The 23943-nt window shown below is 33.3% G+C and overlaps 1 protein-coding gene across 2 annotated transcripts in view; it reads left to right on the top strand.

Moving 5' to 3' along the window:
• The window catches only part of ATRNL1 (attractin like 1), a 1132449-nt gene that overhangs the window by 201162 nt on the left and 907344 nt on the right, over positions 1-23943 (top strand). For both annotated transcript variants that reach the window (XM_043982337.1, XM_043982338.1), the window contains exons 12-15: positions 238-446; positions 2233-2351; positions 14639-14771; positions 16710-16891. In XM_043982337.1, coding sequence (XP_043838272.1) covers positions 238-446; positions 2233-2351; positions 14639-14771; positions 16710-16891 — 643 coding nt within the window. The remainder of the gene's footprint in view (positions 1-237; positions 447-2232; positions 2352-14638; positions 14772-16709; positions 16892-23943) is intronic.

The raw sequence follows: 23943 nt of genomic DNA, 5'->3' as shown, positions 1-23943 counted from the left end.
GAATTTCATTGGTTTCTTATGTTACAGTAAGCTTTGCGGAGTATGTCTCATTTTACCTAGAAGTGTTGAAGTATTTAGCTATGGGATACATAAGGCATTTTCAATCAGAACAGGAAAAAATAAGGGGAATTCTGATAGTTTGAGAATTGTGTCAAGAAATACAGATATGGTAAATTGGACAAGAGTTTTTTCTAATGTCATTTTCCCCAATATTTCTTTTTCTTTTTCTCCTCATAGGTCTATGTATATATTTGGGGGATTTTCTAGTGTCCTTCTTAATGATATCTTAGTTTATAAGCCTCCAAATTGCAAGGCTTTTAGAGATGAGGAACTTTGTAAAAATGCTGGTCCAGGGATAAAATGTCTTTGGAACAAGAATCACTGTGAATCTTGGGAAGCTGGACATCACAATAATATTCTTAGAGCAAAATGTTCCCCCAAAACTGGTAAGGAAAATACCTCACTATTCAATTCCATGTTCTCTATTGGTAATTGTGAAATTTTTATAATGATGCTTGTTCATTTTAAATATTAGAAAACATATGATAAGCTTTTAAAATCTAATTGAATAGCCTGTGACAATTGCAAATGTAGAACTCTACAATGTTTGACCCTTATAGCAAATTTTAAACAATATAATTACCCGAATTATGCATTTGTAGTAAAATAAACATTACATTTTACATATAAATGTATTTTACTATACAACTTAGAATGCTTTAAAAATTTGCATTCTTACTGTGCCTCTAAGAATTATTGTGACCTCGTTTGCATTTCAATGATTTTTTTTTTCCTGAACTGTCTCCCAGGTAGGATAGGAATTTGCAAAGTTAGTAAGAATTGATGACTGATGGAAGAAACAACACTTTTGCTTATAGGATCATTAACAGCATTCCTAGTTTAGTTTTGGCCTGGTAAAATGTCCCGAGTTTGTTGGAGATTGAGAAAGAGGAGGCAGTTAGGTTAGAAGACTAGGTGAAAACAATATCTCTGAAACCCAGGGAGGAGAGAATAGTTACCAGAGTAAACTAATATAAAATGGTTAATGAGTATGAGAACTAAAAAAAAAAAAGACCAACGGTTGGTAGGAAAACTATTAAGTAGTGTGAGTGGAAACTCCTTATTCTAGGACTATAGTAGTGAATGGGTTGTGGGTTCACAGGAACACTTTTTTAAGTATAGGGGATACATGACCCATTTTAGTAGTCAGCATGGAAAGAGTGAATAGGGAAAGATGAAACAATACATGTAGAAATCTCCACAAAGAGATGGAAAGGGATTAGATTATGGAGATGTGTCAGAGTTAGTTTTGATAAGGAGAAAGGCTTATCCTCTTAAACTAGATCAAATGAGGGAGAGAATGGGCAAAGATGAAAAAGTTTTTGGGATAGAGAAAAGAGGAGATAAGGAAACTCTTGCTTATTAGCTATAACTTTCACAGTAAATTTATAGGTGAGGTTTTCTGTGATGGGAGAGGAGGTTAGGGAGACATTGGAGTTTTGAGCAAAGAGGAAGAAGTTTTTGACATCCATTGTGAGGAATGTGATTGGAGTAAGGTATGGGACAGGGATTAAATCAGAGATTAATAAAAGAGATGAAGGCTTATTATGTAAGATAACATGAATTTGTTTTTAGAAACATCTACATGTTTGATGCTATGTTTTCTTTTGAAAAGCCATAACAACTATTTTTATTACCCCTGAAGTAGGGCAGGGATAGATAAACGAATTAAGGTGGAATTTTTAAGGTAACTTAATGAGCTTCAATGTATGAAATTTTAAGTTCAAATCAATGTATTTATTTTTCAATGTTTTTATTAAATTTTGTGCTTACATTTTTATTTTCTTGTACAATGACCCTCATTACATTTTAAAGCTTAGATCTCAGAAAATTGACTCATATTCTGAAATCCATGAATAAATAATAAAATAGGACATGTTTGTTGGCTATAAAATTATTTTAGGAATCAAGATATTTTCCTTTAGATAGAGTAAGCAATAGTTGAACTTCAAAGAAAGTGTTCCTTTTGCACTAAGTATTTCACACTGTCCAGATACTATTAAACTACATGATTGACTTCATACTATACATCTTGTATTTTAGATTGAAGGTCATATTTATGATAAAAATGCCTTCTAATATCCCAAGCAGCTGTTAAAATTTCTTAATTCAAAAGTGTGACATTTTATCTTTCATCCTGATGTTTTGCTTTGTTTTTCATTTGTTTTATAGTTGCCACTGATGACAGATGTTACAGATATGCAGACTGTGCCAGCTGTACTGCCAATACAAATGGGTGCCAATGGTGTGATGACAAGAAGTGTATTTCAGCAAATAGTAACTGCAGTATGGTTAGTATTTATGGGTACATGGCTAGGTAGTCAATGTTATGGCTTCATTTTTATTAGCACAACCCTTAGCTGTACCAAAATATTGTAGATTATATATCAAGGATATGTGAAGATATGTACTTCATCATTTCTTTATACTTTATACTATAATGTAACTTCAATGAATGAAAATAAAAAAAAAACCCAGAGCTTTCTGACTTAGCTAATTTTCTTAGGATTTTGACTATTTCCCCCTTGTTTTACTTTATCATAATTTTCAAGTGATAGATTATTTATAATAAAATGATATTTAGAAAAGTTTTTATTTCCTAGCATCATTTCCATTTTTTTGTTCAAATATAGTAGCCATATGTGTGAAACAACCCCACAGAAAATATTCAAAAAGGACTGTCCCTCTTAAACTGTAGTCTGAAGTCACTAAGAAGTTTTGATTTGGTGGTAACCAGCAGGAAAAGAAGGTATGCTTGTTACATTAGTATTTTGCCCAACATTTCAGTCAATAAGCATTTATTAAGGAGTTTCTATTTGTGAGGCACTATGCTAAACACTAGGGATGCAAAGAAAGGCAAAAACAGGTTGAAGGTTATTGTTTGTGAAGGTACAGACAATGTGTGTATGTATATATATATATATATATATATATATATATATATATATATATACGCACATACATACATACACACATATATACACATTGACCCAATAGATACAATTGTATAAACAGATGAAAATCTCAGAGGGAGGATACCAGCAAGTAGTATGTGTGAGAGGAGAGTGGATAAGAGATTAGAAAAGGCTTCTTGTAGAAGTATGGAACTTGAACTCAATTTTCAAAGAAGTCAGAAGAAGGAGACAAGAAGGGAAAACATTCCATGCATGGGGAAATGGCCAATCAAAGGCATTGAGTTGGCAGATAGAAAATCATGTTTGAAGAATAGCAACAAGGTAAATTCCATTGTATCATAAAGTATATGGAGAGGAATAAAATATAAGCTTGGAAAGGCAGGAAGGAGCCAGGTTATTAACGGCTTTAAAAGCCAAATAAAGGATTTCATATTTGATACTGGAAGTAATAAGGAACCGCTAGAGATTTGGAGTAGGTGGTGATATGGTCAAAGATGTATTTTAGGACAATCACTTTAATGTCTGAGTAGAGGATGGATTAGAGTGAGGAGAGATGAAGCAATGACACCAACATCCAATCTTTTGAAATAGTTGATTCAAGAGGTGGTAAAAGCCTGTGCCATGGCAATGACATTGTCAAATGAGAGAGAAGAGCAAATATTAGGGCTGTTGCCATTGTAGAATCCATAGGACTTGACAAGAGATTGGATATAGAAGATGAGAGACAGAGAGAGATTAATTGATTAAGGTTGACACCTAGATTGCAAACCTGGGTGACTGGGAGTAATAAGGAAGTTAGGAAGAGAGGACGATTTGGGAAGAAAAATGACTACTTCAGTTTTGGACATATTGAAGGATATTCAATTTGAGATACCTAGTAGACAGAGATGTGAGATTGGAATTAAGGAGGCAGATAAGAGGTAGATCTGAGAATACTCTGAAAAGAGATGATAATTGAATCCATGAAAGCTGATGATATCATCAAGAGAAATAGAATAGGAGAAGGAAAGAGGGCCCAGGACAGAGTCCTGGAAAACACCCATGGTTAGTGGATGTGAAGTGAATGAAGATGCAGCCAAAGAGACTGAGGAGTGGTCAGACATGTAGGAGAAGAATCCAAAGAGGGCAATGTCATTGAAATCCTGAGAGAAGTGACTATCAAGGAGAAAAGTAGAGTGCCAGAGGTTGGAGACAGGTCAAGAAGTATGAGAATTTAAAGAAAGATCATTCGATTTGGCAATTAAGAGATTACTGTTAGCTTTGAAAGAGCAGTTTCCTTTGAATTGTGAGGTTTCCTTTTTTCCCTCCTGCCCCCATTACATGTAAAGATAGTTTTCAGCATTCATTTTGGTAAGATTTTGAGTTCCAAATTTTTCTCCCTCCCTCCTTTCCCTTACCCCTCCCCAAGATAGCAAGCAATCAGATATAGGTTATATATGTACAATCATGTTAAACATGTTTCCTCATTAGTCATGTTGTAAAAAAGAATCAGAACAAAAGGGAAAAACCATAGAAAAGGAAAAAACCCAACAAAGTGAAAATAATATGCTTTGGTCTGCATTTAGATTTCATAGTTATTTTTCTGGATGCTCTGGAGAGCATTTTCCATCATGAGTTTTTGGAATTATCTTGGATCATTGTATTGTTGAGAAGAGCTAAGTATATTACAGTTGATCATCAACACAGTGTTGCTGTAACTGTGTATGATGTTCTCCTGGTTCTGCTCACTTCCCTCAGCATTAGTTAATGTAAGTCTTTCTAGGTTTTTCTGCAAACTTGCCTGCTTATTTCTCATAGCACAATAGTATTCCATTAGATTTATATACCACAACTTGTTCAGCCATTACCCAATTGATGTGAACTCCTTTCCCCAATTTACAATTCTTTGCCACCATAAAAATTATTTCTATAAGTAGTTTTGTACATGTGAGTCCTTTTCCCTTTTTTATGATCTTTTTGGATAGGGATTTGGTAGTGGTATTGCTGGGTCAAAGGGCATGCACAGTTTTATATCTCTTTGGGCATAGTTCCAAATCGATCTCCAGAATGGTTATATCCGTTTACAACTCCACTAAAATGCATTAATGTTCCAATTTTACCACATCACCAACATTTATCATTTTCTTTTTTTTCCACATTACCCAATCTGTTAAGTGTAAGTTTGTACCTCAGAGTTGTTTTGATTTACATTTCTTTAATCAATAGTGATTTAGAACATTTTTTTTCAATTGATGGTAGATAGCTTTAATTTCTTTAGGCATTTTGCCTGTTCATATCCTTTGACCATTTCTCAAGTGGGGAATGAATGACCTGTTGAATGATGCAGTTGGTTTCAGTACAGACTTCAGAAGGTTTGGAAGATAGGGAGAGGAGAGGAATTAGAGACACTATGATGTTGATAGCTTTTACTAAGGTTTTAGCTTCAAAAGGGAGGACATGTAGAGGGCAATTAACTAGCAGGGATTTGGGGGTCAAGTAAGTGTTTCTTAAGGATGGAAGAGATATGGATTTGTTTTAGGTTGTGGAGAAGTCAGGGAGAGATTAAAGAAAATGGAGAGAGTGGGAATGTTGGAGGGAGTAATCTGCTGGAGAAGATAGGATATAATGGAATCTTGGGTGCATATAGAAGAGTTTTCCTTGGCAAAGAAAGTTTACCTCTCCATGTGAGATAAATTTCCAGTTTATCATACATGATAAATAGGCTATTTGTACATAGTTGTTTGCAGGTTGTCTCTGGCATTAGATTGTGAGCTCTTTAAGGACAGGGATTGTCTTCTTTCCTTATATTCCCGGTATTCAGCACAGTGGATAGCACATAGAAGATGCTGACGAAATACTTGTTTACTTGCTGATTAACTACATTTGAGTGATATGAGATGTGGAAGAGTAGAAAATGGGAGTTCTTGATGATGAGCTTCAATTTATTCAGTGAAGTATGAAACACAGTTCTGAGATGAGAAGTTTGAAGGAGGGTAGGGGAATGCTAGTAAATGCCAACTGGTTTCCCCCAAAATGTATAGATGACATATTTTAAAGTTTAATTTGCATTATTACTATTTTCTCCATCACCTTCTAAAATCTTAACTATCAACAAAAAGGTAAATTAAGCCATGATTTGTAGAGTTTGCCAATTTCTGAGATGTAAATGCTCACACTGAAAATTTAATAATTAGCTTTCAAGCCCCTTCTTCTGGTTTTAGCAGTACCCCTGAAGGAGGTAGTACCAAGGGAGATTTGAGAAGGACTGGAAAGATTTGATGTAGCTACTATGGTGATTGAGATAGTGAACTCACTAGAGAGGAGTAAAACGATTGCCTTGCTAAAGAAGGAATGAGTTGAGATTATGTACCTCAAATTTGTAGTGGATCTAGTCAGCACTGATCTAGATAATAGCTAGGCTTTCTTCAGTTTCATTCAGCAGCATCTGAATAGTAGTGAATGTAACAGAGTAATCCAAGGTGGGCATGATCAGTGATAGGATAAAGGGGCAAGGAACTCAGATATATAGGGACAATGTAGAGTTGGCTCACCAAGGGATTAGGACAGGGAAGGGAGGGGAAAGTAACCAGCATAGGAATGATAGCCTGGGAAAGAACTGAGGCATGGAAGAATTAGAGGTCACAGTGAAGATTAAAAAAAAAAAACAACAAACACCACAGGATTAGAGGAAACAGTGAAAAAAAAATATTGGATTAAGGAGTATCAGAGTTCAGGAACTTAGAATTGGAACACTTATGAGTGATGATAAGATTACTTCTTTAACTGGATAATTATCTATATAACCCAGAATATATTTAGCCTTAGCCTTTAAAAACTTGTTGTATAATCATATATCTTACTTCAATCTATGTATCATTATAAATGCTATCTAGAACTTTCCTTGATAAGAATTTTGAGTGAATATAAAATGTTATGACACTATGCTATTATGTGTTCTGAGGGGTTTACACAAATATTTATATAATTATTTATAACTTCATGATATGGAGATAAACATTCTTAACTTTTTTTGGGGGGGGGCAATGAGGGTTAAGTGACTTGTCCAAGGTCACAAAGCTAGTAAATGTCAAGTGTCTGAGGTCGGATTTGAACTCAGGTCCTCCTGAATCCAGGGCCAGTGCTCTATCCACTACATCACCTAGCTGCCCCAACTTTCTTAACTTTCGAAGTATATTGAAAATGTTTGATTATCAGCAAAGAGAGCATTTCTTCTTTGGTTATATGGCTATTCTTAAAATATCACCCATTCATGTAAACTAGAGGAGGCCAACAGTCTGAAAGGAGTCAAAAACTAAAAAGGCCAGTGGAAATTAGTATAACAATTAAAAAAGGTTGTTTTATTGGGTATAGATGATAGTGTAGGATGGTGGGTCAGAAGGATGGGTGTTTAAGTCCTTAACTCCATCCATGATGTTTACTAACTACATGATCATAGATAGACAAGTGACCTAAATCTACTGGACTGGTGTTTGTACCCATATGATGTAGTGCACACCTTACTGGGCTGTCATTAAGATCAAATGAGATTATAGGATCATAGGGGTCATGTAGTCCAAGCCTTTCATTTTACAAATGAAAAACTTGAGGCAGAGGGAGAGTTACTTTCGCACCATTACATATGTATTTAAGTACCAGAGCAAGAAATTTGAAACCAAAAAGTTGGACTTGAAATCTAGTGCTCTTTTCACTACATTTTATGTAAAACACTTCATATATTGTGATATTTATCATCTTTTGTTGTTGATTAAAATACTTAAGCATTATACAGACAATTTGACTAAATGAGAAAAAAAGATTTAATTTGCATATTTAATTTTTCATAATCAACAAAAGGAATTGAGCATTTTTTTCCTGAGGTAAAGATTATTAGAAGCAGAAAAAGTAAAAGAAAATATAGTCCAGAGAGAATTATCTGAGAGAAATGGAAAAATATTCCTTTTACCTCATGCAACTTTGTTCTCTTTTAGTTTTTTGAGTGTATGCTAAAATAGTATTCAGAACTTGAAAAAGCAAATGAAGACTTTGTGGTCCATTTGATTGTGTAGATTTATATGTATATTTTCAGACAATACAAGTTATAACTATTAGGTTCTTCAGTTTTGTTCAAATTATAATCTTAGTTTTACTTGACTCTATTTTAAAAATACAAATTAACTTTTAGACTTTTATTTAAATTCAGTAAATGAGATTTCCAATGAGCAATGTGGAGACTAAAGTTAGGGAAAATAAGAATTGGGAATAAGGGAATGCAATTTGGAACAGTATTAGAAAAAATTCCCAGCAAGTTTCTCTTTAAGCATGGTTTGATAATATTTTTTTCATAATCCAAGAATCTTTTTATTATGTTTTTTAGTCATTTATGCCATTAATTTGTAGGGGATTACTTCCAACAGCTTGGGTTCCTTGCCATTGGTCCTCACAAAGTGTGCTTCTCTGGGTGGAACAGACTGGCATTTCAGTTGAACCCAGGTGCCTTTTTCTTTGGCTTCCTTCTTCTGGTCATTTTCTTTTACCCTCTTCAGGAAGCTATCTCTGCTCTTAGAATGCTTAATATACTCAATATGCACATTAATTCTCTTGGCTAGAATCTTGCCCTTAACCTGTTTGTTTACAACAATGCCTACAGCATGTTGAGTAACATGATAGACCTGTCCAGTCTTGCCATGGTAATATTTGTGGGGCATTCCTTGCTGAACTGTGCCCATACCCTTGCTATCTACAATATTGCCTTTCTTGTATATTCGCATATATGTAGCCAAAGGGAAAACACCATGTTTTCTAAAGGACTTAGAAAACATGTAACATGTCCCTCTCCTTTTTCCTTTTGTGTTCATCATTTTGGCAACTCACTCAAATGCCCTTTCCTGAGCTTCCCTGGGAAGAAAATAACACACCACGAAGCTAAAGAAAAGGAGAAAAGCATGGAGCCCCAACAGTCCCATGTCCATTGTTCGAAAATCTTGAAGTTACTTTGTTTGGAAATTTCTATTAAATTAAAATTATATGTCACATGTACACATACACACATATAATATGTATTATATCATCTTAAAATTGTATGTTTATATATGTAAACACTATCAAAGACTCGTTTTTTAAATTGACCTTTTTGCTTCAGGATTTTGTTTTTGATAAAGTTAATGTTAATAAGTGAAGAATGACTTTGGGATCACATAAGAGAACAGATGATACTCATTTGTATTTTATATTTCATTCAATTGTATTGTTTAGGCTATTTTGTCAGTATGTCCTATGATTAAATTGAACCAAATTTTAATGAGCACAGAAAGGTCTATTTTTAGTGTAATCTTTACAAGTACATACAGTACATTTTCCCAGTTTTTAAAAAAATGACAAGTTGTATAATAGGCTCAACATACTGCTTGCCTTTCAGGGATTTTCATCTTGGATTTATAATTCAATATGTTTGAATATATATTGAGTATATACATGTATGCTTTTTTGGAGTCTTTTTACTAATGGGCATCTGGTTCAGTGGTCCAATAAAAACATAAAATATATTTCAAAAGAACACTTAGCTTTTTTTCATTAATTATATTGGTCCTGTCAGTGAGAAATATAATTCCAACAAGTGTAGTGTTCACTATCTAACAATTAACAACTATTAACAACAATGTTTTTTTTAAGAGCAGCAAGTAGATTTAGACAGTAAATGTGTAAAATTCTGATAACATGCTATTATTCTTTTTATATTCTAACATTTTCTTTAGGCATTTTTAGCCATTTTTATTGGGCAATTTAAAGTTTACCATATAATTCAGATGAATTTTTATAATGAGTCATTGAATGTTTTAAATATCCCTTTATTATATCTTACTAAAGCAAAACAAAAAGCTCTATGGGACATTACTATTAATAAGATAAAAAATACACGACATGGATTAGTAATAAATTACATAATAAAATACCCAATGAAGTGGCATTCATGGTTAAACTAGACAAAGCCATTTATAATTCTTGCTTCCACTTTCTTAGTTGCTTCCTCACTTCCTCACTTCCCAAACCCTTGTAATCTGGCATTTGCAGTTATCATGGAATTGAAACTGTTTTCCCTAACTTTACAAAAAATATCTTATTTTCTCAATCTTGTGGTATTTTCTTAGTCCTCATCACTTCTGATCACTATATCTTTCCAGACCCACCACCTGGATTCCCTTTCCTCTCTGGGTTTTGATGATAAAGTACTTTCTCAACTTTGACTCCAAAAAGCCACACTCTGGTAAAGCCTTCTCTGTATAAAGGCTAAAGCAAGTTAAGGGTAACTGATAGGCCTCAAACACATCATTGAGTTAGGGAGATTTCTACCTGACAGAATGGGTGGATCAGAATAGTTTGTTCCAATGGCCATGAAGGCAGCTGAAGCAGGTGCTTTGGAGCATTTAGAACTTGGTCAGACATGGAGGACTACGAGGTCATCCACTGCATCCTGAGTCATCACCATTTGCTCAACTTTTGTCCTGCCATTAGACTTCAGTGCCTCTGGAAGAAAGAGTGAGGCTGATGACTGTACAACTCTGCTTCATTTAAATCCAGTTCACATACAAGTCAAGACATCATCTGTGAGATCATTGGTTATCTTCAAAAATGAAGGACAAACAACATTTACTTGAATCTTTTGCTGCTCTTCCTACTGCTTTTCAATTTTCTTTCCGGAAAAATCACCCATGTTTTGCATCCCCTTATTTTATTTTCCTCTAGCCTCCTGGTGTTCTTATCAGTTTCTATGAATTCAACTATCATTTCCATGCAGATACCTTTATATAGATAGCATATGCTTCTAAAATTATATTTATATTTGCTTACAGATATTTTGAGATCATTCTCTTCTGGGTTTGTGTCTTGAGTATCTATAATAGCATTTAATAGTGAGAATCATTTTTGTTTCCTCATTCTTCTAGTGTTCTTCTTGAATTTAGACTTATTTTGGAACTGGGATCTAATTGCTTAAATTGTAAGCATCTGTAATTGTATGGCATCTCTTTTCTTTACAAAATTGTCACTCTCTTGAATAATAAACTCCAGTAACTTCCTGTTACCTATAGAATAAAATACATTCCCTCATTTGTCACTTACTTGTCAAAACCTAGCTCCAGCTTGCCTTTCTAAACTTATCACACACATTATTACTCTTTTCACAATAATTTGGCCAAATGAAACCACTTGGTCACTCTTACAAAAAGTATTTCATCTAATGCCTCTGCATAGGTCTATTCTGATGCCAGAAATATTTATCCTTCTCACTTTCATCTCTTAGATAGTCTAGTTATTTTCATAACTCTGCTATAGTACCACCTCCTAAATGAGGACCTTCCTAATATATGCTGCCTGTCTCTCCCTTTAAATAACTCTTAATTTCAATTGCTAGAGGGGTTGTGGGAAGATGAACACCGTGAATTATTGCTACGATTTTGTAAAGCAATTTTGAACTATTCACCAAATGTCACTAAATGTTCACTCGGTGATATCACTATTAGGCTCATACTACAAAGTGATCAAAGACAGAAAAGATGTATATGTACAGAAATGTAGCAACATTTTCCCTGTGACTTCTATTTTCTAGTAGAGAAATTATCAAGTATAGATGAACAATGAATTATGCAGTACTTTCCCCACACGATCAATGTGTGGATTTGTTCTGCTTGGTTATACTTATTTGTCATAATGAAGGCCTTTTTTTAAAGGTGGGAATTGTTATGGGAGGAGTTCTTTGGATAATATTGGTAGTAAATTGATTCAACCATTTTAGAAAGCAATTTGAAACTAAACTACAAAAGGCACTGAAGCTTTGCCTATTTTTTGTCCCAGAAATATAAGTATCAGTCATATACACAAAAGTGAATAAAGATGGGGAATAAGAACTTATAAGCAGACAAATATTTATAGCAGAACACTATTTTTGTTGCAAAGAAGTATAAACAAAGTGGATGCCTGTCAATTTGGGAATGATTAAACAAATTATAGTGTATTAATATAATGGAATACTGTTACCCTCTAAAACATGGTAATGAGATAACTTCAAAGAGTCCTAGGAATATATTTATGAACTGATGCAAAATGAATTGAGCAAAACCAGAAGAACAACTTTTATAATTACTACAATATTGTAAAGGAAAACAACTTTGAAAGAGTTAACTGATTTGCTTAATGCCATGGCCAACCATAACTTAACATTGATGATGATGAATACTTCACATATCTTAATAGAGAAGTGATGGAATGTGGGAGAATAAGAAATATATTCCCAGACATTAATTTGTTTTGCTTTACTATACTTGTGTTCAGTTATCTGGTGCAGTGAATAGAGATCTGGGCCTGGAGTCAGGAAGACCTGAGTTCACATGTAGTCTCAGAAACTAGTTTGTGGACTTGGGTAAGTCACTTGACCTTGTTTACCTTAGTTTCCTAATCTGTTAAATGACCTGGAGGAAATTACAAACCACTCCAGTATCTCTTCCAAGAAAACCCCAAATGGGGTCACAGAGTCAAACACAAACTGAAACGATTGAATAACAACAAAACTATACTTATTTGTTTAAAGAGACAACTTTTTTTTCCCACTAGTGGGGTGGGCAGAGAATTGTTCAAAGGAGTGTAGCTAGTTATTCTAATTTTAGGTAGAAAAAAGTGAAAAAGAATGACAATCATATAAATAACATAAAATAGAGAAGAAGGGAAGTTTAGAAGGGGACATAAATAATCAAGAAAATGCTACCATGTAAAATTTAGTATATACTTCCATTTAAAAAATTGTCTGGAAAAGACATTCATGTTTTCTTATACAATCCTTTTCTGGCTTGTGTGAGGAAATGTTTATATTTATTTATTTCCATGTGGTCAATTATACAAAATAAAAGTGTAAAATAAAGTGTGTCTGACTATGACCAAAAAGACAGCAGGATGTAGGATATATTGGATAATTATAGAAAGGAGAAAGAGATAGAGTGAGTATTTTTGTAAGGGTTCAAGTGAATGACAATGACAAATTGACAGATAGTGGTAGGAAATGGAATTAAGGGACAAATGGGAGTGATTTTGAGATGGTTGGAGTTTGGTAGCTATTTAGGTATGGAACATAAAGCCTAGGTTACTGGAAGAAGGGTACTATCAATAGCAATGGGTAAGTTTGTAGGAACAATAGCTTTGGGAATGAATAAAAATACTTTTTTTAATTTTTTTTTTTTTGGTGAGGCAATTGGGGTTAAGTGACTTGCCCAAGGTCACACAGCTAGTAAGTGTTAAGTGTCTGAGGCTGGCTTTGAACTCAGGTCCTCCTGACTCCAGGGCCAGTGCTCTATCCACTGCGCCATCTAGCTGCCCAAAAATACTTTTTATGTAATGCTTTACAGTGTGATATGACACATAGACTTCTGGATTTACACTCAGAAAGATATAGTTTCAAATCCTGCCTCAGATATTTACCAGCTGTGTGACTCTAGGCAAATTACTTATTCTCTCACCCTTTAATTTTCTCATCTGTAAAACGGTAATAATAGCACTGACCACATTGATATCAAATGACATAATGTGTATACCATAAAGGAGAATCATCAAACATATAGTCTACTCCCAAAGGCATTCTGAAGCAGAATAAATTGTAATTGGGAAATATTTAACCAAATAAATAAAAATACAATAAAATATACATGATGTTAACATGAGGTTTTCTGATTTAATATGTACTCATAGGAATCCTTATACATGATTTAGTGGCTCCTATTCCTATTTGAGTTTGACACCACTGCCTTAAAGCACTATATATGCTATTTATGATTATTATTTATAGTTTATAAAATGATTTACACATTACCTCATAAGCCTACAAAACAGGTAATAAAAATATTGTGTCTCTCCTTAAATTGTACCACCTGGGACCCCCTGAAGCTTGGGACAGTGTTCCCTGGAAACAGTGTCCCACTTTAAGAAGGAGTTAAAAGTCAAGAAGTAGGCTGGCAAAGTGAGCAGACAGAAAAAAATGCAGACACTAGATAAAAAGAAAAGAGGACAGAGGAAATAGCATCATACAATGTGTATATTTATGGAAAAGAACAATAACCGAATCATTGAAAGGTACAGGTATGATAAATGGAAGAACTATGAACATTATCATCTCACAGAAACAAAGGAAAGATTTACTTTCTGGAGGAAGAGAATGGTCAATCACTCTCAAATATGAAAAAGAAGTTAATAAGGGTGAGCCCTAAGATTTTGTTAAATGGCAGGTTGTAGATGACATTGAGAGGGTTGAGAGGAAGGGAGCAGGATGGAAGAGCATGAAGGTTTGGCGAGCCAGTAACTGGTGAAGACAAAGAAAGCAAATGTAGATTATTTTTTTTAGAAGTTGAGCACTGAAGAGGAGAGATGGAATATTTACAGTGTAGAAATTGATATGCTAAAAAGACTTTATGATGTGCAGCAGTTCAGCATGTTTATATTTTGACACCCTCTTTTGCATTGGTTATTGTGGATTTATTTTATTTTAGTTAAATAAAGTACCTCATATATTTAGACTATGTTAAATGATATTTAGTAACTAAAGAATTGTGATCTCTTAAATTATGAATATTGAATAATTTTAAACAAATAAACTTATTGATCATTTAGAAAACTAAAAAAATAATTGGGGATATCTTTCTATTTTCTAGTCAGTCAAAAACTTCACCAAATGTCATGTCAAAAATGAACAGATCTGTAATAAACTGACCAGCTGTAAAAGTTGTTCATTAAACCTAAACTGCCAATGGGACCAACGTCAGCAAGAGTGTCAGGCTTTACCAGGTAACAATGTTGGAATTTTTTAAATGGTCTCAATGATGGGTCTGCTTATAAATCCCATTAAAGTAAAATGTATTAAAGTAAGAACATTTACTTTTTTCTAAAAATAAAAGGTTTTCTTGCTCTTCAATATAAGAGTATCATTATAACAACCTAAGGTATTTGTTTGTAACAATTGGCAGAAGAAAATTATCTCTCTTTTTTGTGTGGGTTAAGTGACTTGCCTAGGGTCACATAGCTAGTAGGTGTCCAGTGTTTGAGATTGGATTTGAACTCAGGTCCTCCTGAATCCAGGGTCAATGATTTATCCACTGCACCACATAGCTTCCCCGAAAAGTTATCTCTTTAATACATACACACACATACATTATAAATATATGGAAGTATTTGGGTATTCTGTAGATTGCCATGCAGAAAAAAAAATGGGATCATTCCCCCCTCCCCCAGGTTAGACTGTTCTTACATGTCATGAAATGTATAGTAAACACTATATAGAATTTTATGAGAACCTGAATAACATATTCAAGTTCATTAAAGTTAGACATTTTAAAGTTCCTACTTGTCCAAAGGAATCTGCTAGCATGTAAGAAAAAGCCTGCATAGATGAAGACAATGGATTTCTATCCTCCATGGTGTTGCAACCCAAGGGGATGGAGGGATATGACATGTATGCAAATAAGTATGATACATGGTGGAATGTGATAGGATTAAAGAAGGGTCATAGAAGTTATTGCAAATATGAAGAGGGACTGATCTACTTTCTTTGAAAATAAAGCTGCTTTTAATTTCCTCTCTCAAAAATTAGTCCCTCAGAGTAGAATGTTGTTTCTCTCTGTTTCTCAATCTCTCTCTATATATTATATACATACATACATACATACATATACACACACACACACACAAATCTCCAATCTGTAGCCAAGCCTTACTATTTCTACCTTCACATCCCCCTTTTATTTCTTCTACTCTCCACTTAGCTCCCACCTATTACAGATTTTCATTCCTTCAGGTTGAAACAGTTATAATATCCTTTTGATTTATCTCCCTGCCTCAAGTCTTTGTCCTGTCTAGTACATCCTCTAAAAAATAGATTGCTACTATCAGATTAGATGGAACCACCTTTGTGGATAGAATATGAGTTACTAAATTAAAAGTCATATAGAGGGGAAAGTTAAGAATTATAAGTTTAGCTTCTTTGCTAAATAAAAATAGAAAGGCAAGTCAATCGATAGTTATAGTTTTAAAAAATGAGCAACTGGGGCAGCTAGGTGGCGTAGGGGATAAAGCACCAGCCCTGGATTCAGGAGGACCTGTGTTCAAATCTGGCCTCAGACACTTGACACTTACTAGCTGTGTGACCCTGGGCAAGTCACTTAACCCCCATTGCCCCACGCAAAAAAAAAATGAGCAACTGTATATGAGTAGAAAATAAGAAGTAAATAATAACTTGTTATAATATAACTATTATTATGATATGATAGATAAGACATAATGCAATACAAAACAATATAATGAAATATTGTTATGATATAACAATAGTTATTATTTTGTTAGAATATAATTTCTTTAGAATGATTGCTAAGTTTTCTGAATTAGAAATGTGAACATGAATATGAATTAAGTAGAGATTTTTTTGTGTGTAACTGATTATTTATACAATAAATTCTGTGATTTACTTGAACTGCCATAAAGAATGCATAGAAACTGGAGCTAGTACTGAAGTTGTGTTAATTGAATTTTTGAGGCAGTGGATCACATTCTACTTTGTGATGGTGAAACAGATCTTGATTACCACATCATCCCACTTTTAATATTCTCTTTCAATATGGAAATTATACTTGAGATTAGATAAATTTCAATAAGTTACTGGGAATTAAAAATAATTGAAAAATAAAACTTCTGTTTTCAAAATTCAAATTAAATATGGATTTTCCTCACTAGCTCATCTTTGTGGAGAGGGATGGAATCATATTGGAGATGCATGCCTTCGAATAAATTCCAGCAAAGAAAACTATGACAATGCTAAACTGTATTGCTACAGCCTGAGTGGAAACCTTGCTTCATTGACAAGCTCAAAAGAAGTAGAATTTGTTTTGGATGAAATACAAAAGTATACACAACAGGTATTTGAACTGAGATTATATTTTTTCCTTATAAACTGAGAGTTTTTCAAATGTTCCTCTAAGACACTTAGTTTTTTTAAAATTACCCTTTAACTCGCAAATTTTTGTAAATACATTAAGAATTGATTGCAACAGTGTATTATTCAAAGGAAAACATTCAGGTTTTTTGGTTGTGATAAATTTCTATAATCTCCCTATTTTCTTTTTCCACAGTTAAACCTCACATTTTCTACCATTTAAATATGCTATGTTGGAATAAAAGTATTTGGCTACTTGCAGAAAGCTATTGAGAAAAAGTTGAAACTATGAAATTGTGCTGAAAATTGTTAGAACATTTGGTACCAAATAATGTAGTTGTATAAAGAAACCACTTATAGACTTCCTATGTAGAAGAGCTTTGTTTTTAGAAAAAAATCAAACAAGTTATATTGCATGAAAATATTATATTTCTTTTATGATTATCTCAAGTAAGTGGTGGAATTAAATAGCATGTAATTTGGTAAAATGAGAAGGGCTGGCCTATGTGGCCTTGGAGATACCTTTCAACTCTTGATCTATGATATTATGATAATAATCTTAATTTGATTTATGACAAAATTGATTTTTGTAAAACCCACATGTGTGACTGTAGATACTATACATATTGTATATGCGTATTATCTCTCACATAATACAGCACTTTATGTATAGTAGATATTTCATAAAAGTTTATTCAACACATCAATGAATATCAAATTTCCTTTACCAACATTTCTCCCCCTCTAATTCAATTATCATTTCATGTGTGCTTATAGGAGTGGTAAGTGAAGGACACTTAGAAATGTATGGTGAAAACTTGGTTAGGATTTTAAAAACTATAGTAATTCATAAAGTAGAAATTTTCTATATAATTAAAAGATATAGTAGAAAAGATGCCAGTGATATGGGGTAAATTCTTATTAACACTTTTGTACGAATCAAACCTTTGGCTGATATTTAGAATTGAGTTAAATCGGACTAGCTTTTAAAGTAATATTTTTTCCCTTTCCAGCCACCCTAACATGAGAGAATTAGGAAAATTTCATTTCAAACACTTTCAAAGCTAATATTGAGAATGTATTCATCAAATTAGAGTATGACATATCCCCATCTTATGCATTTCTATGTAGAAATATATATTAGCGATCAAAATTATTTGATTTTTCTTTTCTTCTCCTTCAGTTGAAACAATAATTTATTGATTATAACTGCAAAATGACTGCAGAATGTATCCTAAAGTTGTAAATTATTAATTTTGCATGAGTTCTCACTCTTCTTACTTTAACATAGAGATGCCAATAACTGGAATTTGATAATATTAAACTTTCAAAGAGAAAGAACCAGGAATTTGTTATAATAATGTTTTTTCTTTGAATGTACTAATATTTTAAAACTCAGATTTACTTCTTGAAACGAATGCTATCCATTTGCTTGTATAAATTGATAAAATATTTCAAAATGCATACTACACCATGATGTGCACCCTTGGTTGTGCAATAAAATTGGTTTTATAGTGGCTTATGAATTTACAGACAGGCTAAAAAGGCAATTATGAATAGTAATTAAAATTTATATAAACATAACAGTTGATTTGCAAAGCCATTATGCTATAGATGTAGTGAGGTTTCTCTGAAAGAAATGGCAGTATCATTTTGCCCTTTGCATTTGTTGTTTTAATTTTTTCATTATATATTATAAAGATAGAAAACATTTTTAAATTAAAAAATGATAACAAGGTAAATTTGTAAAGTTTTTCATTTTCTGCTGGTGCAAGGCATAGATTAATCAAAGTTGATTTGTTTTCTGTGTTGTAACATCTGCTTAATTTCTTTTACTGTCAGATGGGGGACAGATTATAGAGTATCCCACTGAAAATCAGCTGTATTTAATGTAACATGGATTTTCAAAAGAACTGTTTATTATTGGTAGGAGCAACATCACTGACTTTTCTTAAATACTGTGATAGTTTTTCCTGTTTGCTTACCCTCTTGTTTTTAACCCTGCCAGGTTTTTTTTTTACCCCTAACCTTGCAATGCATTATTTTGAATAAACATATTGTTAAGGTTGGAAATCAAGCTTTCTTTGCCAAGACCAACATATTGGTATTGACTTGTCACATTATTTGCTGACTTTTCCTCCTGGATTGTTATTAAAGTGGCACTATGAGGTAGATAACCACTGGTAAATATGTGATGAAGTATAGATCTGGCAGTTTGCTGACTAGTATGTCCAACAGATGAAAAATGGCTATTTGATTTCTTTGAAAAGCCAAGTTTTAGCAAAATTTGACACTTAGAAACTTTTATAAGATGACATCTCTTCAGGAATATATTTAAATGTGCTATGTTCTGAGTCATTGCAGTTCTATAAATTTAAGATGTCACATGTGACATAGCAAAGGTAGGTATATTCATGTTCTTCAAAGGGATATCTTGGGTAATATGATAATTTATTTATCAGCAACTTTTATATTTCAGCAATTTGTGCTGATTCATTTAGGTTTTTTTTTTTTTGAGGGGCAATGAGGGGTAAGTGACTTCCACAGGGTCACACAGCTAGTGTCAAGTACCTGAGGTCAAATTTGAACTCAGGTCCTTCTGAATCCAGGGCCGGTGCTTTATCCATTTCACCACCTAGCTGCCTCCATAGTTTTCTTTTTTTTTTAAAGTATTTTATCTTTCATTTTCATCTTTGTGACCAGTTCAATTTAATAAGTAAAAGTTACTCTGAATGTGTTGGAAGCAGGCTCAGAAGCTCCCAGTGAGTTTGTGTGATTTTTTTTTCTTGTTTGTTTCTTACTTATAAAGTAATCATGATAAATCAGGGGCAATATCTCTTCTTAGGTAATTAGTTTCCTAAGAACCCCTATCCCAATCCCCCACAAATATAGGCAGTGAAGATATGATATGAGGCACATTTTTTTAATCTAAGGTATCCTTCTTTGGTGAATTCCATTATTAATATCAAGGACTTTATAAATGTTATAGCCTCTTTTATATAAAGATGTTTCAGAGTTATATGTGAAGATGAATGATATTTGAATGCTAGGGAAGAAACTGTTCCAATATTTTTATTATTCATGTAATCATAAAATTGTAAAAGATCTCATAGGTCATCTAGTCCAATGTGTACCTTCCATAGAAACCTCATTTATAACTGACTTCCCCAAATGGCAACCTAGTATTTTTTTTTCTTTTTTGAAGAGCTCAAGAATTTACTATGTCTTGAAGTAGCCTATTCTATTACTGGACAGCTCTTTCTGATATGAAGTTTTCTTGTATTGACCCACAGTCTAACTGTTTAAGTTCCTTCCTTTAGTTTTAGGTTTTTGTTTTTGTTTTTGCTTTTTTTTAGTGAGGCAATTGGGGTTAAGTGACTTGCCCAGGGTCACACAGATAATAAGTGTTAAGTGTCTGAGGCCAGATTTGAACCCAGGTACTCGACTCCAGGCCTGGTGCTCTATCCACTGTACCACCAGCTGCCCCTAGTTTTAGTTTTACTCCCTGGGGCAAGTAGAATAATCTAACCCCTTTTGCATATGACAACCTCCAAAATATTTAGACTTTGATCTTTTCTCCCTTTACACATGTTAATTCAAACTAAGATTTAACTTTTTGGACTGCTGTACACACTGCTGACTAATGCCATTAATAATTCTCTATATTTTTCCTCAAGATTCTTTTTTAACATGATTTTTTTTAGCAATCCTATAATTATAAAGTTGACTTTTTAACTGCAGTGAACCTTATATTTTTGTCTGATTTAATCCTATTGTTACTATGTTATACCAATTACAATTTCAAAGAAAAAATAGATGCAATTCACCATTGGTGGTGCTGTAGGAAAATAGGTCCTCAGTGGAATTGTAGACTGCTTCAGACATTTTCGGGAGGCATCTGTGTGACTCAATTATGCTACTGCTTAGAATTTATTCTAAAACAACATAAAAAGGGAAAGAGGCACATGGCTTTATAGAAATAGTCAGAGCTGCCATATTTGTAATGCCAAATACGTCTAATAATTGGAAAATGACTTAAAATTGGGCTATCTTACTGTAAAGCAAGGGTTTCCATCTGTGAATACATTTCAAGTGGTCCATGAACTATTTTTTTTTGTTTTTTGTTTTTTAGTGAGGCAATTGGGGTTAAGTGACTTGCCCAGGGTCACATAGCTAGTAAGTGTTAAGTGTCTGAGGCCGGATTTGAACTCAGGTACTCCTGACTCCAGGGCCAATGCTCTATCCACTGCACCATCTAGCTGCCCCCATGAACTATTTTTTGACAAATGTATATTAATGTAATTGGTTTCTTTTGTAATTCTGTGTATTTTATATTGTGCATACAAAAACCTTATTCTGAAAAGTGGTCCGTAAGATTTGCTGAATGGCCAAAGATGTACATAACAGAAAAGAGTGAAGAGCTTTTGATGTGAAGAATAGTTGTGGTGCTGTAAGAGTGAAAGTTTGAAACACTAAAGGAAATAGGAAAAGAAATTATGTGAAATAATTAAATGTGAGGTTAACAAAACCAGAATTAAATATACTTTGACTGAAATGACATGTTTACAACAAAGCCAATGGTAATAGAATTTCATATGGATTTGAAATGTCATGAAGCAACCACATTTTTATTGGTTCTATGTTAATTCATTAAAGTATACTTCATTAAACACTAAACATTTATAAAAGATTTTATCCTTTACTTTGTATTTTTGCATGATTATTTTTATTGATGAATTTATTGATGTTTATAATAAACTTTAAAAAATCATCACTGGTCTTGTCATTGCCCTCATCATAACTTTAAAATCCCATTTTGGTGTCCTATGTATTGATAAGAGATCTCAACTTCTCAGCTTTGACCTTCCTTAATTTAATCATGTAAGATTGTGTTATCGTTTACATCATCTTTTGGTACCTGCTTTACTTTCCATCTTTTATATAGTTCATTTTCCATCAGATTTTTAAAAATTCTCATGAATTTCTTTAATATTTAAATTTCAAATTTCTTTTTCAGTGGAATAATGTTTTCTTATTAGACTTTCATTCTTGAGAACCTCTCATCCAGGTTGAACCAATATCTTTTTAGAATCTTTTGAAACATGAAATTTTTTGCTGAAAAAGTTTAGAATTTGTCAGCTGCTCTATGTTGAGAAGAAATAATTCTTCAGATTATGACAGATAGTTGAAGTCCCCTATAATAACTATGTTCAGTTTCTGTGTCAGCTTGGTGATCTGCATTAGGAATTTGTTATCCAGGTCTTTCTTTTAATTAAGTGGTATGTAGTATAATCTGAAGCTGATTTTTTCATTACCTATGTTTTCTACTCTAATTTTTCCCTCAGATTTATGGATGTTAACATAGGAATATATTTTCTTGACATTTAATGACTTTTTTTTTTTACCATTTTTACCTAACGGTTTTATCCCCCTCTGAGCCTCAATTTATAAATCTGAAAGAGGAGGATGGTAGCACTTGTCCTGCCTACTTCACAGGGTTGTTGAGAAGAAATTGTTTTATAAGCAATTAAATTTTAATACAGTATAGGTATAGCAACTATTATTCTTGAGCAAAAACAGTGACTTGGGCAGATTTTTCCTGTCTCCAATTTGAAGGGTGAAATGGAATAAGGAGATACTGTATGTTGGAATATCTATGAGATGATCCACCTCTTCGTAGATGATATTTAAATGTGGTATAATGGCCATGGGAAGTAAAAAGAGATTATGGGTATGTGATACAAAAATAACATAAACCTGAATTGATTGATAGATATTCAGAGAACTGAGAGACCAAAATGAACTAGGTTTATCATGAGGAAATGTAGGAATATGAGGCTGTGCAAGAAGATAAGTTATCCAAAAATAGATTGGGCTGCCTGAAGATGTAGGGTATTTCCCATTTGTCAGCATTTATTCGGAGATAACTATATGCTTGGCCAAGCTAGATGCACAAAAGGTAAAAACAGCTGCCGGCCTCTAGGATCAAATATTCTAACTTGGAAAGGGAAGGAGAGAAAAGGAGAGGGAATTATCATTTATTCAGCACCTACTATGTACTACTTTATAAATATCTTACTTGATCATTACAACAACTCTATGGAGTAGATATTATTGTCTCTGTTTTAAAGCTGAAGAGAGAGTCATATAGGTCACATAGCTACTAAGTATCTGATTTGGACTCAGATCTTCCTGAATTCAATCCCAGCACTCTACTCCCCATTCCAGTATGTAAATTTACAACATGTAAATACTAGGCACATACAAGACATTTGCAGAGTAGGTGGAGGATAATTTCAGTCAGGAAAGCAGTTACAAGTAAGGGGATTCTTAGTGATCAAGGCAGTGGTCATAAAGTTCATGAACTTCATTTTCTTGGAGAAGTCCTCAAACTTTCATTCAGAACCTATTAATTTGTATCGGACTGACACTTTAGACAGGTAGCATTACTTAGTTTCCTCATGCACAAGAGATTTGAAGCAGAAATTAGATAAGGGGTATATATGGAGAAGAGTGATAGAGAAAGCATATTGTGTATGATAAGTGATAAATGACACAGAAATGAATCAGAAAGATGAGGAAAGAGGTAAACTAAAAAGAAATTACAGTTACTTGGAGCCTTTTAGTATTGATGAAAAGTAGCATGTTCTAAACCCTTCATAGACTATACTCTAGAAACAGCACAATTATCTATATTTATAATTGATGACTATGAGTTATTTTTTAAATCCCCATTTTGAGGATAGCATGTTTAAGAAATAAGGGGGAAATATAATACTTCCAAAAATGATTCAAGGTCTATTTTTTTTAGTTTTTACACTTGGAACACGTGGTCATCAATATTCTGGATAAGCAACTGGTGGAATATTTCAGTCTGCAATGAGATTATTATGGCATTTCTACAGATTGATTGCAAGAATAGAAAGTCCATATTTAATATGGCAAATGGAGTTGTTTGTCCTAGTCTTTGAGAGATACCAGAACAATTTGGTTCTTTACTTGGCAGTCTTTATGCTCAATATGCCATTATTGTAA

Source organism: Dromiciops gliroides, chromosome 2 (assembly GCF_019393635.1).
Source record: "Dromiciops gliroides isolate mDroGli1 chromosome 2, mDroGli1.pri, whole genome shotgun sequence".
Taxonomy (NCBI): Eukaryota; Metazoa; Chordata; class Mammalia; order Microbiotheria; family Microbiotheriidae; genus Dromiciops; species Dromiciops gliroides.
This window is presented reverse-complemented; position numbering and strand designations above follow the sequence as displayed.